This window comes from Phalacrocorax aristotelis, chromosome 13 (genome assembly GCF_949628215.1).
Source record: "Phalacrocorax aristotelis chromosome 13, bGulAri2.1, whole genome shotgun sequence".
Classification (NCBI taxonomy): Eukaryota; Metazoa; Chordata; class Aves; order Suliformes; family Phalacrocoracidae; genus Phalacrocorax; species Phalacrocorax aristotelis.
In genome coordinates, this window is record NC_134288.1 from 16,680,862 (window position 1) to 16,696,087 (window position 15,226).

General features: G+C 40.5%; 1 protein-coding gene across 2 annotated transcripts in view; it reads right to left on the reverse strand.

Annotated features, from left to right (window-relative positions):
• The window catches only part of TSHZ2 (teashirt zinc finger homeobox 2), a 234,176-nt gene that overhangs the window by 84,414 nt on the left and 134,536 nt on the right, over window positions 1-15,226 (reverse strand). For both annotated transcript variants that reach the window (XM_075108960.1, XM_075108961.1), the window contains exon 2: window positions 5,015-8,093. In XM_075108960.1, the coding sequence (XP_074965061.1) occupies window positions 5,023-8,093 (3,071 nt within the window). In that variant the 3' untranslated portion in view covers window positions 5,015-5,022. The remainder of the gene's footprint in view (window positions 1-5,014; window positions 8,094-15,226) is intronic.

Here is a 15,226-nt window from a genome sequence, read left to right on the forward strand (position 1 = left end):
AGTGGATTGGATGCACTAATGCAGTGTAAAATAATACTGATTTTAATAGCAACCTGTAGTATTCATAAAAATCAAGTAAATCTGCACTGATATATCTGTGCTGACACACTCTATGTATCATCTGGCCTGACCCTGCTCTCAGGGAAGCCAAGAACATGCTATTACTGGTTTTACAAGGACTATTGCTAGATTGAAAAAATGCTATCCTGGAAAAATTTGAAGATTTAAAAAGGCTAAATTAAAAAATATCCTGATCTACCACTTCGGGGAAAGAGGGATACATTTCAAAGGATTAGGGGAACAGAGGCTTCACCCAAACAGGACTATTTGGAGGGAGAAGCGATGAGCTGGAGGTAGTTGCTTGCTGGGGATGGGCTCTGTGTCTCTCTAGCACAGTGGAAAGGCCAACCTATTCCTCTTCCTATTCTTCTGTCTCCTCTCCTTCGTGGTGCTGAGCAATTTTACCCAGTTTATCCCCCCAAAAAGCCCATTTTAAAATGAGACTTCCCCTCAGAATATTTTTACCATTGAGAAGCCATCATTTTCCAACAAGGTGTTGTCAGAAAAGTCCCATTCGAACTGAATAATCAAGGCTTTCACTGCAACGAACCCTCTCTTTCTGGCTGATGAGCAGAACCTTCGGGTTTGTTGGTAAATTCTGCTTACAAAATCGTGGTGGACACAACTGCAGGCAGCTATGCCCCGGCATCTCTGAGTCTCCTGAAAGGGTCTCTCAGTTTTTACTGCTTATTGCTAAGAAGAAAAGAAAGATGAAGAGCAAGCTGAATTCTCTAAAATATAGTTTTGGACTACTAATTCACACAATTGTCCTTGCCCATGTAACACCAACATTGGCTAATAGTGGGAAATGATGTTCCAAGCAGCTCCTACCGTTTCAGAGGGATGAGAAAATAAAATCCACAGAAGAAAAAAAAAAATCTTCTATTTTGGTATACTTAACACATACAGTTATCTACGTGTCCTATATATCATTTAACAAATTGCTTTGCAATTCTTACAGGGCGTGGTATAATGACTGATTTAAAATCACTGCATTGCTTAAACTGCATTGTTCTTCATCAAGTTGAGTCATTTTTATGTGAAGTGTCAAGCTCTCTAACAAATAACTGCTGCCAGACAAATCAAGTTCCTCATCTTAAAGCTACGGCTAAATAGTTTATAGCTTTAATCTGCTCACTGAGGTGTGCAGTCTATGACAGTAATTATAAATGCAAGGAGAAATTATAGCTGAATGCTTTAACTGCATTAGGAGCCATTTGATGAACAATCATGATTGCCTGCTCATTTTCAACAATAGAGGGCAAGTTAGTGTCAGTGCATTAGAGGATTTTCAGTTCTGCTCTGCTCTTTCTTCCATTTACCACAGAATGTCAGTTGTCTCCTATAAAGTAGAAAAAAAGCACTGTAGAAGCTTTAAACTTGATGGTTAAAAAAAGACAAAGGAGGAAACAGAGAGAAAAGCTGTTTATCATTATGACTAATTTTTTTGTTTTGCAGCAGCCTTACTTGCAAATTAGTTCATCTCAGGTAGCTGCTTGTTTACTTATCAGGGTCTTTTGAAAAAGAAATCTCCCCAATCGAGTTGGTACATTTGTCTGTATAGACAGTTATTTCTATTAAGAGTTATAGACAGGACCACAGAGAGCCTCGGTTACCGACCCGTTTATAGCCGATCTCACCTGACTTCAAAGTGAGAAATACAATTCTGCCTTGTCGTTTTTCTCAGGACAACATAAAAATTCTAATTTAGTTGAAAAAATGCACAAATGTTCTTCAAAGGTATAAGTCAACATACAAATTACTTCTAATTAAATCCATGTTCCCTAATGTTCATGGGTTTTCTTTGAAGAATAGCAATAAAACCGAATTTGAAGCGGGTTAAATGAAAAAGAATAGAGACGTCTGATTGTTGTATATTACACATAATTTTACATTATATTACTAAACCCATATCAGCTGGAAGAATTCAAGAAAACACCAAAGATGAATATAAAACAGATATATACGTCTTTACATTTAAGAAGAATTTATAGCAAATTTCTTATAAACAGCCTCACAGAGGTCTTAAAAATAAATCCATATACATAACACATGTTTCTACAGTACTAACCCAGATTATTCATTCATATTTTTAATGATAGTTAACATTTTAAAATATAACCTTTAATAGCAAATGTCATTGAAATATAGAATGTATTTAATGTCTTCCTATACTTCCAGTACCCTTTCCACTGGTTTATTTCCATTTATTTTCATATATTTTCTCTATTTTCATTTCTATTTCCCTACAATATTGCCTAGAAGTAAATGCAAATGCATGTGTGTGGTTTAAGAATCTCAGCACGCTATATATTTCGTGTTTCTAAATACTGTGCTCTCCTCTATGTTATTATTCAAATGTACACTGCATCTTTAAAATAACATGGTAAGAATAAGTAAACTCTGGAAATCCCTGTTATTTGATTTAGTCTCCTTGCAGATCTCAGGAAGAAACCATATGAATAAACTCTGACCTCCACACTACTCACATAGGCCGAACTTCGGCAGGCTTACGGCTCCGAAACTGTAATAAAATCTTTACAATGCTATCCAAAATACCCCATCATTTCATACAATTTGTGCTATCATGCATACCAACTAAAATTATAGTTCCAGATAACAGTGCTATCACTCCGTCATTGCCATTTAAATATATTTTTTCAAAGGTAAGATACAACCTGCATCTTGATATAAATTAGAAATGGATGAATATTAAGAGGACAGCAATTTCTCGGTACCCAAAGGCAGGAAGGACAGTGCCTTATTTATGTAGGTACGCATCACCTGAATAATACTCGCGATGTGCCTGTGCAGGTTATTACAATGCAGAAACCACTTTTTTTTTCCCTTGGAGATTTTTTTTTTTCCTTTGTATTTGTTCCCCAAATCCTCAGCGATAGTAGCATGTTTATAAAGGTGGGTGTTTGGTTTGCCTCTTAGTGATAACACGCTGCTTTTAAGACCCAACCTGAAACATTTGTCATCTATTAAGCCACCAATGTGCCAGAATGACTGTTATATTAAAATATTTGGCAGATAGTTTTTGTTTGATGGTACCCAAATTATTGGTTTGCTCTGATATCTCTCGTGTGAAAACTAGGAATGTCAGGGTCTTAATAATCATTAACTGGTGGGGAAGGAAAGAAAGCGTGGTCTATTTTTCCTACCCAGTTCTTGTAGTTTTCTCATCTTTTGTCAGGTATGTTGATTTGGAATGGTCAGATGAACAAGGAACATTTATTTGTTGAGTTCTAATGTTGGGTTAAAAACGCCAAAATAGAAACTTAGCCCAATTTAGAAAACAAACTCCTTTTGAGTTAGACGGAATTTTGCTGGCTCAAATATGCAGAAAGGATAAATCCAGTCAAATGCCGACAGCACGCACAAGATGTATGCAAACCTTGAATCTTATTGCACTTGAATACTGACGTTATACTCTACAGTAACAGCTTCTGTTACCCATCCCAAAGTAGCCCTTTGATTAGTGGTTTAAATTATTCAGAAGTAGCCTTTTTAATGGAGCTTAAGTGATGCACAGTCCTTGTGCTGGCTCTGTACACAGAAAGTGTTTCTTAAAGCTTCATGAATATTTGCAGCAAACAAATGCGAAATCTTCACACAAACGGGTATTCATCCTCAAAGTGCTCGCACCCTCAATTAGCCAGAGAATAGCCACAATAGCAGGTGGCATAAGTGACAACTCACAACACATCTTTAATTTTGACTGTCTGACGGATTCGTTTTCCGAATGTTGTTCAAGTAATGAACACGCTGGAGAAAATCTGGATCTGCACATGATTATTCTGTGACCAGCAGCAGAGCCTGAGTCTGCTGGAGAGATTGCTGGCAATGACTAACAGAGCCTTCCTGGAAATAAACTCGTTAGAACAAAAAACTTCTATTTGGACTTTTAGTTGATGTTCTGCGTATTTATTTAAATCAAGAATATTCAAGTTTGTGAATCAAGTAAAATTAAAAATGCAAAAACTGTGTGTCATCTGAATATTACATTACACGTTATAAACATTGGTTGTGGCAGCACTTCAGTTGGTGTATCGTTCAGCAAAAAATAGCAACACTAACGGAGAAGTATCCTACTAACAGGTCTTTGAAATATTAAGCTTGTAAAAAATCTCGCTGCTTCCTCAGTTAAGCATTACCCCCCCCCCCCGCCCCCGGTTAGACAAAAACTTGCACTGAAGTCAGTGATGTTTATGGATTGACTAGTGCTCCCGCCAGCACGGAACAAAATATAATCAAATGTCTTAAAGCTTAAAAAAGAAATGATGGAGAGAGAGGTTAAAATGGTGCAACAAAAAAGGCCACTCACAACAGTAAGTGTCGAAGTAAGTGTAAAATATGAAAATATTTTACAAAACTGAATATCAACAAAAGAATAACCCGAACTTCTAGAGAGAAACTTTTCAGAGTTATTTGTAGATTCTTGAGGCTGGGTTTGAGATTATGAGAAACTTGGAATAATTAAGGTTTTGCTAATTTCACATTTGAATTGTCGTCTTCTCCCCCATCCAAATCAGATTTACTGGTGTGTTTGCACTGAAAGAGGTAATAATCTTTTGGGTTTCAGTGCTTTTTTCCCGCTTTTTCCATTCTCATTGCAAAGAGTAGCATTTAGTTGTTGCATTCCACACTGAAGTGCATAGGACGTGAACCAATCCATTCTTAGAAACAAAAAAGCGAGTGAGAACTGGGAAAACAGCTATTTTGAAAACATTAATAAGAAGCAACTTTTCTATATAGGGCAATGTGGTTATGCATTTACCAAGCTCTCTTCCCGAAAACATTATAAAATGGATATGTACATGCAATCGGATTAATGAAGCGGGAGTACATTATGCATTTTATACTGTTTTCCTACATTTAAGAAAGTACGAATGTCTTATGAAGCCTCCTTAAAATGATGAAATTAAAACTCGCTATAGAGCATGCATACCTTAAGAGTTATTCTTCATCCACTTCTGCTACAAATTGTGAATGATGTTCTGGTGACTTGCTGTGTGTTTTGCTTAGATGAAGTTTTACTGCATGTTTGCTCGCAAATGTCCGACAGCACAACTTACATTTGAACTTAGAGTCTGTGTCCTCTTCTCCAGCTATTGTTTCAGGAGATCTTTGAACTGAAACTCTGGAGATTTCTTGCTCTACCTTGGTTTGCTGCTCCACAGCCAGCCTGTTCATGTCTTTCATTTGGAAACCTAGATGAGATTCTAAGTGGCTAATGTAAGTAGATGGGGTTCGAAACTGAGATGCACAGTCGCTGCAATAAAAGACTGGATGTCCTTTGTCCATGTTTTTCAAAAACTTAGTTCCTCCGGTTTTCCTAAGTTGATACTTGACATTTGCCAACCAATGGCTGATGGTGGTCATTGACAGTCCAGTAAATTTTGAGATCTGCATGCGCTCCTGTGGGCCTAGGTCTGATAATAAATATTTACCTTCAGATGTCTGGAAGAGACTGGAAGCAAACTGAGCTTGCAAAATGAGAAGATGCTGAGGGTTCCAGTTTGACTGCCTGCCCTTCCTCTTATGCAGAGTGGAGACTTCTGCTGAGACATCCTCAAAGCGTCGGACATCTATTTCCAATTTCATAGACGGGATCCTTGAAGATGCAGCGGGTTTTGGCGTAGTAGCTTTGGGAAGAACTTTGACCATGTCAGCGATGTCAGACAGAGCATGTTTTTGAGGTGGAGAAGTACAAGATTGTGCTTGAGCTGACTCAGCTTTCTTGCCTTTGGATTTGGTCAGGTCAATAGGCTGATCGTTGTTTTCAAACAAATAGTGCCTGGACACACTTGCAGGCTTTGGTGGGGTTGGAGCAGGAGATAAAACTGGCTTCTCCATCATATTTAGGTTAGGTTTGTGGAACATAGACATTGTGCTAGAGCTGGGGCTGGAGTTGGACTGAGGCCGTAAAGGCTCAGTGGCTTTGCCCAAGTGATTATTCAGGACTGACTGCAGCGCACTGAGCGGGTTGACACAAGGCAGTTCAGCCGGGTGGCTGGCAGCAGCACAGCCATTACTAAGAGAAGCTGCGGTTGGTTCCTTGAGGACCGTTTTTTCTTTCCCGCTGTCCTCTTTAATTTTGTCTTCTTCTTTCAAGGGACATGGTTCTGTCTTTTTTGGCTCCACAGAGGCTTCAGAATTGAGGAGAGGTTCTCTCTCGCTCTGGCTGAGTGAGGCAGGCTCAGCCTGGATGCCCTCTTTAGCATAGTCCTTTTGTACCTCCTCCTTGTCATCGGTTTCCTTCTTCACTTGAGTGCACTGGGCCACATTTGCTGAGACAGGGACCAGAGGCATGACCTTCCACTTCGGAGCTATTGGCCTCAGTTTATTGGTGATCGTTGGCCTGATTTGCAGTACCTGGGAACCCACAGGCAAAGACGGTTTAGCTCCTTCTGAGAGCTGATAAGCTGCATGGATGCTGGGGTATGCGCTCCAGCTGGGCGCTCCGTTTTGAGCTTTATTGATGGCTGTTGTGACAGTGTTCTCCAAGGACTTTAAGATGTCCCCACCACCCTTTGAACCATCTTCTAAGTCTTCTTCTCTGAGGTACTGGTATTTCATTGTGGGATCCAGTGGTTTCTGAAGCGTGTCTTCATACTCCTCAGTTTTTACTGCTTTCTCATCTTTGTTTGCATCATCAGCTTTATCTTTTTTACTTTCTTTTTTTACTTCAGAGGTGGGAGCTATGCACTCGGCAGATGATTTACTGGTTGATTTTGAAACCGGGCTGTCATTGGCCGGTGCTTCAGACAGCGATTGCATTTTTTCCACGGCTAAAGGATCCAGAACAAGTTGCTTTCCTTTCTTTGAAGCTGAACTTGTGACTTTCAGGAAATGGCCAGTGACCATCATGTGGGTTGTGAGCTGCTGCAAGGTGTCATGGGAACTTCCACATTCCATACACTTCAAAATCTGGGATTTGCAGGCCTCAAACTGCCACGTGTAGCTGGCGCCATTCTGGTAGCCGTAGCGGTTGTTAGACGATAACTGCAGGTTCGCATTCTTCTGAGGAGAAAAAGTATCTGAGAACGACCCCGTCGTGGAATCGGGGGAGCAAGGCCTGTTAACATCAAACACGCGTTTCTTTGCTGGAGTGACCATTTTTGAAGAAATGGTTGGTACCGGCTCCTTCAAAGGCACTTTTTGGTAATGTTTTGTTTTTATCATATGAACACTCAGATCTTGAAGGGAATCAAAAGAGTCACCACAGAACATACATTTCAGAACTTTTTGTGCATCTTCCTTGTCCATGTCCTGGAAAGCCCGTTTTCGTGGCTTTGAGTAGCTGGTAGGTCTGTGCTTGTCCTTTTTGTGGTTGTCGTCTTGGTAGTGACCTGTCTCATTCATATGAACCGTTAGCTCTACCAACGTGTCGTAGGCGGCGCTGCACTGCCGGCACCGAAACCGGCTGGCACCCGTGAACACAGTTCCACACATTTTGCTGCTCTGCCTGTAGAGCTGGACTGAGCTGAACAGGTTGGGTTTCGAGACAGGTCTGGAAGGTAAATTCTGCTGTAAGCTTTTTGACAGTGCGTCTTGGTGCCAATCAAAATCAGCTTTGTTCCCTCCATTTCTGTTGTCACAACTCCTCTTTTCAGAGTTGGACAGCTTGAAACCCAGCCCTAAGCCTGTCCAATAAGAGTCTGACAGTATGTTGGCATAGACCGCTGTCATTTTGTCCATGCAATCATGTGCTTCATTCTGGGCTTTGGGATGGGTGCTGGTTTTGGGGTCCCGTGGCTCTCTAGAGCAAATGCTTTTAATATCTGCCACATGGTCACTACCGTCACTTAGCAGTGATTCGTTTTCTGCATCCTGGTTAGATATATGACTGACAGGGGAATTCTGGTAACTAAAGTTCCCTTTCTGCTCAGGACCCGCTTCATGCTCCTCATCCGTGCCAGTGTCATTGCTGCCCTGGAGTTGAGCAGTTGAATTGTTGTCGTCATCATCTTCTTCCTCCTCCTTTATATCTTCCTCTTCCTTTAAATCTTCTTCTTGGACATAACCTGAAATGTAATGTCAATATATGAAATAACTTGTTAAAGGAGAATACTACAGTTCGAGCTTTCTAGGTTCACTAAGTGTTTCCTTTACCCAGCTTCACTTTAATCTACAACTTTATTGCCTGTTAGTTCCGGAAGTGAAAAAAGCCAAATGATGTCTCTTTTTGTGAAGGTTGCTGCGTTTTATTGGCAGATGATCATAATTCTTTGTAACAGCCAGAGGTTCTGAGTTAATAATTTTCCTGTCATGGGAGTATAATTCTAACTGTCCTGTAATGGGACAGTTGGAAAATTCATATGTAAGAATTTAAAGTTTATACTAAAAGCTTCAATTCGATCAAATTGTTTTTAGCCTCAGTGAAAGAAAGGCTAGAACTGGCAAGGAGCAGAAGAAAATAACTGCCATAATCTTCCTGGTTCATAGCATTATCCAGGTACAGTAACCTTTTGCCATTTGATCACCTAAAAATGCCCTTTAGAATGTACACAAATAATTTATATGTCAAAATACAACATCTGAGGGTGCTAATAGGCGTAAGTGGAACTGTTTTGTTTATAAAGGTAATGTACTGTGTACCATAAAAGCAAATTGTGCTTCAGTAAAAACAAATCCATAAACTTCAGGGCAAGAACCCTTGGAAGTTACAGAAGACTATTAGGATGTGACAGAGGTAGACCAAAGTTAACTGTAAAACCGGAAAAGCAGAACAAATCCAGAAAGATTTTTTTTTGACAAATTAACTATTTAATTAATAAGATGAACTTGATACTGGACGAGCTGTAAATTTTAAAATTAATTAAGGAATTCAGGTTTTGGGGTTTTTTTTCCAGCCTTATATCAGCAGAAATTCTGCCTAAGTTACAGGAGATAACCTGGTTAAAAACAAACTGAAGAACTAGAGAAGATTTTTAAGGGTGAAAACCGGCTCCATTGCAGCCATCGGATGAGTTCACAACGACTCAACACAGCCAGCAATTCGCTCCCAGACACCCACAAGAAGGGATGGAGCAGAACGAATGGTTTGGATACATTTTCACAAAACCCCAGTGTCATTTTTTTAACAGCTACTGCAAAGCTGTTATGCACAACGCAGGCAGACGTTGAAACAATTCACTGGTATTGACCGCCACTCATCAAAACTAAATGTGATTTCAGAAGCACAGGTCTTTGTAGGAGGTATGTTGACGAGCTCTTCCAGTGAGGTGCAAATGCAGCGCCCTAACCCTAGTGATTCCCCTGCAGTCTCAGGAGTCCGTTGTTGTGTTTGCTTAAGACCAAGCTTTTTGTGTCCGGTAAGTATGTAAAAAAAAAGAAGAAAAAAAAAAATGCCCAAACTGCCAAATCAAAGCTGCCCTTAAAAATAACTAAGCAAAAATAAAATAAAACGCTAATACTGCTAATTGTGAAGTAACCCTAAAAGCTCTGAAAGCACAAGGTAAATGACCCTAAAAGTGTTATTTGTTTAAAATCCAGTTCCTTCCCGTCTTCTGAGAAAAGCCATTTCATGGCTTTTTGAGAACGTGGCTCATTTTGCTCTCTTGCGTTTGGTACCCCTGCGCAAACGATATCCTTTTAGCAAATCAAAAGGGATGGGCAGAAAACAGAAACCTTTTGATTAACATATGGACGACGCCCTCCACAGCTTTTTCAGGTACAAGCTTCAATTTTGCAAACTATTTGCATGTTTGCAAAACATGCTTACTGTCAGCCAAAGAGATGGAGCAGAACCAGGGGAACGGTTTCCTGGATGAAGCTGCAGTAGAAGAAGAGGGAAATGAAGGGTCTCTCTGTGGATGGACTAACAAACCCATGCGAGACGTCTCTCCTACACCCGTCCCATGATCTTAGGTCTTGCACAGGTCACACCAGCTTAGAGCCGGGCTTGGCTTGCTCCAGGGGTCATACCAGGGGCGGTATGACCACAACCAGAGGCAAAGCTAACAGCAGTGGCCATGAGCAAATGACCTGGATGCCATTTAATATGACAAAATAATAATCACATAGTAGTAGGAACACTGTAACTCTGTGCTCCTCAGCAAATGCATGCAGCAAAGAAGCTAAATATTAAATATGAAGTGGTAAATATTGAAAATAATCTCTTCAGTAGTGTGTTGCAAATATTAGCAGCCCCATTTCCAGATGATCAGGCTGAGGCAGGCAGCAAAGAGACCACTAAGAGCAAAATATTTTTTTCTCCTCCCTGAACTTCTTCCCTAATAACCAGATAACTCTTTCCATGCATCCCTTTCTGAGCTTGTACGTTTTTCAGGGGGACAAAGAGAATGGAGGGACATGGAGGCGGCAAAAGCTCCTACACATCATGAGCAGTAACCTTGTTAAACAAAACAGCACGATCTGATGAGCCGGCCTGACCCGGTTCTCGCGGTGTTAGAGATACTGTGCAGCGTAGGTAGCGGCGCTGGCCCCTCGCCAGGGCGTATCGCAGCGCCAAGCATATTACACCGAGCAAAACAAAAATAAGGAGGGAATCCAATGAAGGAATCAGACAGAACAGACAGCATTCACACAGCCTTGGGTCGGTGCAAATTTGATTCTCCATTTCAGCACCAATTCTTTGAATACTATTAACCCATTTTTCACCAGAAGGTAATTTTTTTACTTTGGAAGACGCATACAGTAGTTTCTTCCTCACAATACCCTTTGTCCTTCTAAAAGGATTTACTAGGAGAAGCAGAACTACCAGACAGCTGCACATCCCCCACAATACAGATAAAATTTTCTGCTTAATTAGGCATTGACATGTTTACTATAACCTTTACAGAAGAGTAACTCATGCTGAGAAACCCTCTTTTTCGTGCCTGTATAAGATACAGACACAATCTTATGGAAGTGGTAAAAGTAACTTAATAGAAAGCACCATCAAAATTTCACAAACCCATCAGTGACGTACATTTTAACGGTTAAGGATTCTGGGCAGCTTTGAAAACGCATTTCAGTATCCTACTTGTAAAACCACTTCTGTTTATTTAAATGATTTAAATTGCTGTGGGCATATTAAGGACAGTGGAGACCTCTTCGGTACCTAGGGTACAAGAAATGCGTGTGTCCTTCCAACAGCGGTTTTTAGTAAGATTTCATTGGACATGAAGTTTGATATGAACTGATGTAGCTATTTAACAGAAATAACATTAATTTAAGTGGACTTTGCATTACTTATTTTATAAGTAAAGAGTGTCCTAAGCTTGTACGCCCACATGCTTTAAACGCAGTCTCTGTAATAAGTAGCATAAATTTTGCACACCATACTGATGTCCATGTAATAAATTGTTGAGTGACCTGTTCTCTTCCCACCAGTTCTCCCCCAGGCTTATTCTGACATTCCAAACCTCTGAGATGCTCATATATAGCTGTCTTACAGGGGGGTGGGGGGGAATCCAAACTCAGTAATCAGATGAATGCTTTCTCCTTCTCCCAGATGGGAATTTTTCCCACCAAAATGAAACAGGCCCAGGCAGAGACGTGAGATGGGCAATGTGCGGTCCTGAAGAAGTGGAGGACTGAAATTCCACTATCTTGAAGGCTGGACAAAACCCAGGAGCCTCAGAGCATCGAATGGAAGCAATTTCTGGCTTCCTAAATGGAAATACAGTATTTGGTTTTAGTGCTGATTGATCCCAAGGTAGTGCATGTCAAAATCATGACATCAGTAAGGATAATATTATCATATGGATAATAACCATAAATACAACTGTGAAATGTTTTAACTTTTTAAAATATTTCCCTCTGTGCCTTCCTGATTAGATTCATGGTAACTCAAGAAACGGGCTTCTCTAGGGCAAGGGTTGTAATAAACAGCTGATTTTTTTATTCTTCAAAAGATAACATTTTCTTAGAGATTTCTAGCATATTTCTACAGGGTAACTAAAAGGCCCAGTTAATGCACCTGCCAAAACTCTTTTTTGAACTTGGGGGTCCAAAACTCCATCCACATCGACCTTGAAGCGCCAACCTCAGCTCCCGGGGATGTGGAATCCAATATTGACTTTCAGGCCCTCGCACCCCTGACTAACCTCTAACCGGCACCACGTTATACATCACTTCTGACCTTGAATTGTAGACTGTGAATACACCTTTTTTTTTTTTAAAGTGTTCATTCTGGCTGTTAACTTTTCCACCAGTGGATGCTATTTTCACTCAAATTTGCTCTTTTTCCACATAGAGAAACATTTCTTAAAATACATATATACATGTTTCTTTCCAAGACTGGAAAATTTATTTCCTGCCAAGAAAAAGGACAGTGAATCATTGTCCAGAACAACACTGCTAATCCGTGTAAAACCCATGCACCATCTGCACTTCTTCATCTATATATTCCAGTTTTACTTGAAATAACATCATTAGCAGAGCAATCTCACAGTGCTATAAGGTGATCTTGTTTCCTTCTTGTCTGGCTTCAGCTCAAACATCTTTTTGTGTTTGGCAGAAGCTGTTTCTTTCTCTGAAATATTTCATGCAGATAATGGATAATGACCACTTCTCATTCCTTTTTCTCAAAAACGTCTAACTACATTAGCTACCCAAAGACAAACCTTAACCTGGCTCTTTGTAGAAGTTCATAGCTATAGATTGATCCCAGTTTGAAAATGAACTGGGGACATAAATTGGCAACTGAGGAAAAAAAAAATCCCTACTCTGTTCCGTTGCATAACTCTTATATCAAAGACATTTTGGAATTTAACAGGACCAAAACCAATGCAACACTCTGGAAATGCAACGGCGTTTCTTAGAAAGAACTCTTGAAACATGAAGTTTGTAATACAAGGGTGAATTATATCATATCGGAGCTTTTTAGACTATGTTAACAATTTCTGTGCCAGGGAAATAACCTGCTGTTACGTTCTGGAAGACGGAAGGAAAACACAGGGAAAGGTTACCATCCTCACCACGGAGGAGCGGAGAGCGCCTGGCTCTGAATCACAGGCGTAGGAGTTGAAGGAGCATCTCTGTCATCTGGTCTAAACGTCCTGGGGGTGTGAGGTTTATGCCTAAAGCTATGTGCATGCTGAGGACGTTTTTAGATGTTCTCAAAACCTCAGAAAAGGCTCAATTGCCTCTTTTCTGGGAGGCCAGTAATTATTTTGGATAATGGGAAGGTATTTGCACCTTTTGCTGCTATGACTCTCTGCCATCACACCCAAACTCATTTTGCAGTGGCTCAGTAAGGAAGTCTCCGCCACCACCCTAGTGATGCAATTTTGGGTCCAAAACAATTTGTCTTCTCAAAGGAGAGATTTTTCCCAATATTCCTTTGCCTCTCTTCTAGACCTTCCTTTGTCAAATAGTTACAGCAGCTGATACTGGGACATGAATTTCTGCCTACCGCAGAGTAGGAAAAGAAACACCCACTCCCATCCACTGCTGGGGGACAGAAGGAACCTCTGCGGTGCCACGCTTGCAAGCCACGGCAGCTTAGGAGCGAGGAAACGGAGTGGCTTCTGCCAGAACTGAATTTTAACGCGGAAAGGCAATTCCATGGAGCCATAACCATTATTTATATATGATGCTGAGATGAAGCAATTTTGGGCTTTCATTTTGTTGCACTCTAATTAGAGTTGTATTATAAAGTTTTCTATTAAATGTCCAATTTCCTACTGGTTAAGAAGGCAAAATACCCACTAGTTTCAGTGGGACTTTTAGAAACACAGAGGAGAACAGATTACGTCTTTTGTGCATTGCATCCTACACAGTTATGAGTCAAATGAAAACGATCAGTGGTTGGAAGCATATGTGCAGGGAACTGGCTTGTGAGCGACCCATAAACTCAAAGCAAAACCGATAATAAAACAGGGGAAAAAAAACAAACAAAAAGAAGACTGAAAAATGAGAGGTGAGCTGATGTGCTCTGCTGAGCCGAGAGTCGATAGCAGGGACAGAATTATTATGGAGTTTTTTTCTTGAATAATTTTCCTTAAGGATGATGTTGTTTGCATAGCCAGTTATTGCACTGCAGGAAAAAAAAAAGGCAACCTCATTCCTATTTGCCTTGCTCTGGGTTCGCTCTGTTCGAAGGCTGAATTGCCAGGTGCTGGCTGTTGCAGAAATGGATTTAGCCATGTTCAGAGCCAGCAGTTCAAGTTCCTTAAACGAGGGCTGACGGTGTAAGTGAACGATTTGCCTTTGGTTAAAAACATTGCTGTTTGTTGTTTTCTACAAAGCCCTGGAACTTACAGTTTCATCGTTTCAACCAGCTGAAGGTGTTTGACATTCTCCAGATTGTGTTTTCAACAAACAGGCTTCTAATGCAATCGTTGCATCACTCGAATGCAAAGAACTCGACCTTCCTGGCCCTTTGCTGACGGGAGCAGCAGACCCGTCCCTCTGCCCGGCCCGGCCCGCCTCTCGCACCGAATCCTCGCCCTGGCCTCAGCGGGCAAAGTTTTAGGCAGGTGTCAGGCGGTCATCGCCTCGCCGCTCCACCAATACGTGTTGCATTCAATTGCTTGCACAGACACGAAGGGTGCTTTCCGAAACACGGCTTGGTCCTGAACCATTAAAGGAACACAGTAGCAGCAAATATGTTTTCCTCGTTAGTCAAGTTAATTGCACCAGTGTAAATCACTTCACTGATTAAATCATAAATCTGAAACTTTTGTCTCTGTTTGCCTTTCTTCTGTTTGTCTTGTCCTATTTATTGTCGTGGAAAACAGCAGAGTGACTTTGTAAATTTATAGACCACCTCATTTAAAATCCAAGTTTCAAGCTCTGTTTTCTCTCTTTCATTACCCTAGGTGCCCCTAAATACCAGTCTAAATGTCTTTAAGCGGCACGAGCTCCCAATCAGAACCACAAAAAAATATATATCTATATAAATTGAAATTGTAATGAGTCTTACCAGTGTATTGCTAGCACTTTGGTTCATTTGATATGAACTTTGTTTTTTTAAAGTACCACATGGTAAGGCTTTGAAACTTCAGTTTGTAAAAAAAAACTGTAACAGCCTTACAGCCTTTGAAGTCACTACTGATATAACTCTGAACAGATCCATTCAAGTTCAACTAACATCAGACAAATGTTTAGTGTATCAGAGGAAGCCACAAAAGCAAGGATTTCATCAATATTTCACAACAGCCTCAGGGAAACTGTAGATTGCAATGCTGTAGGGCAGCTAATGGAA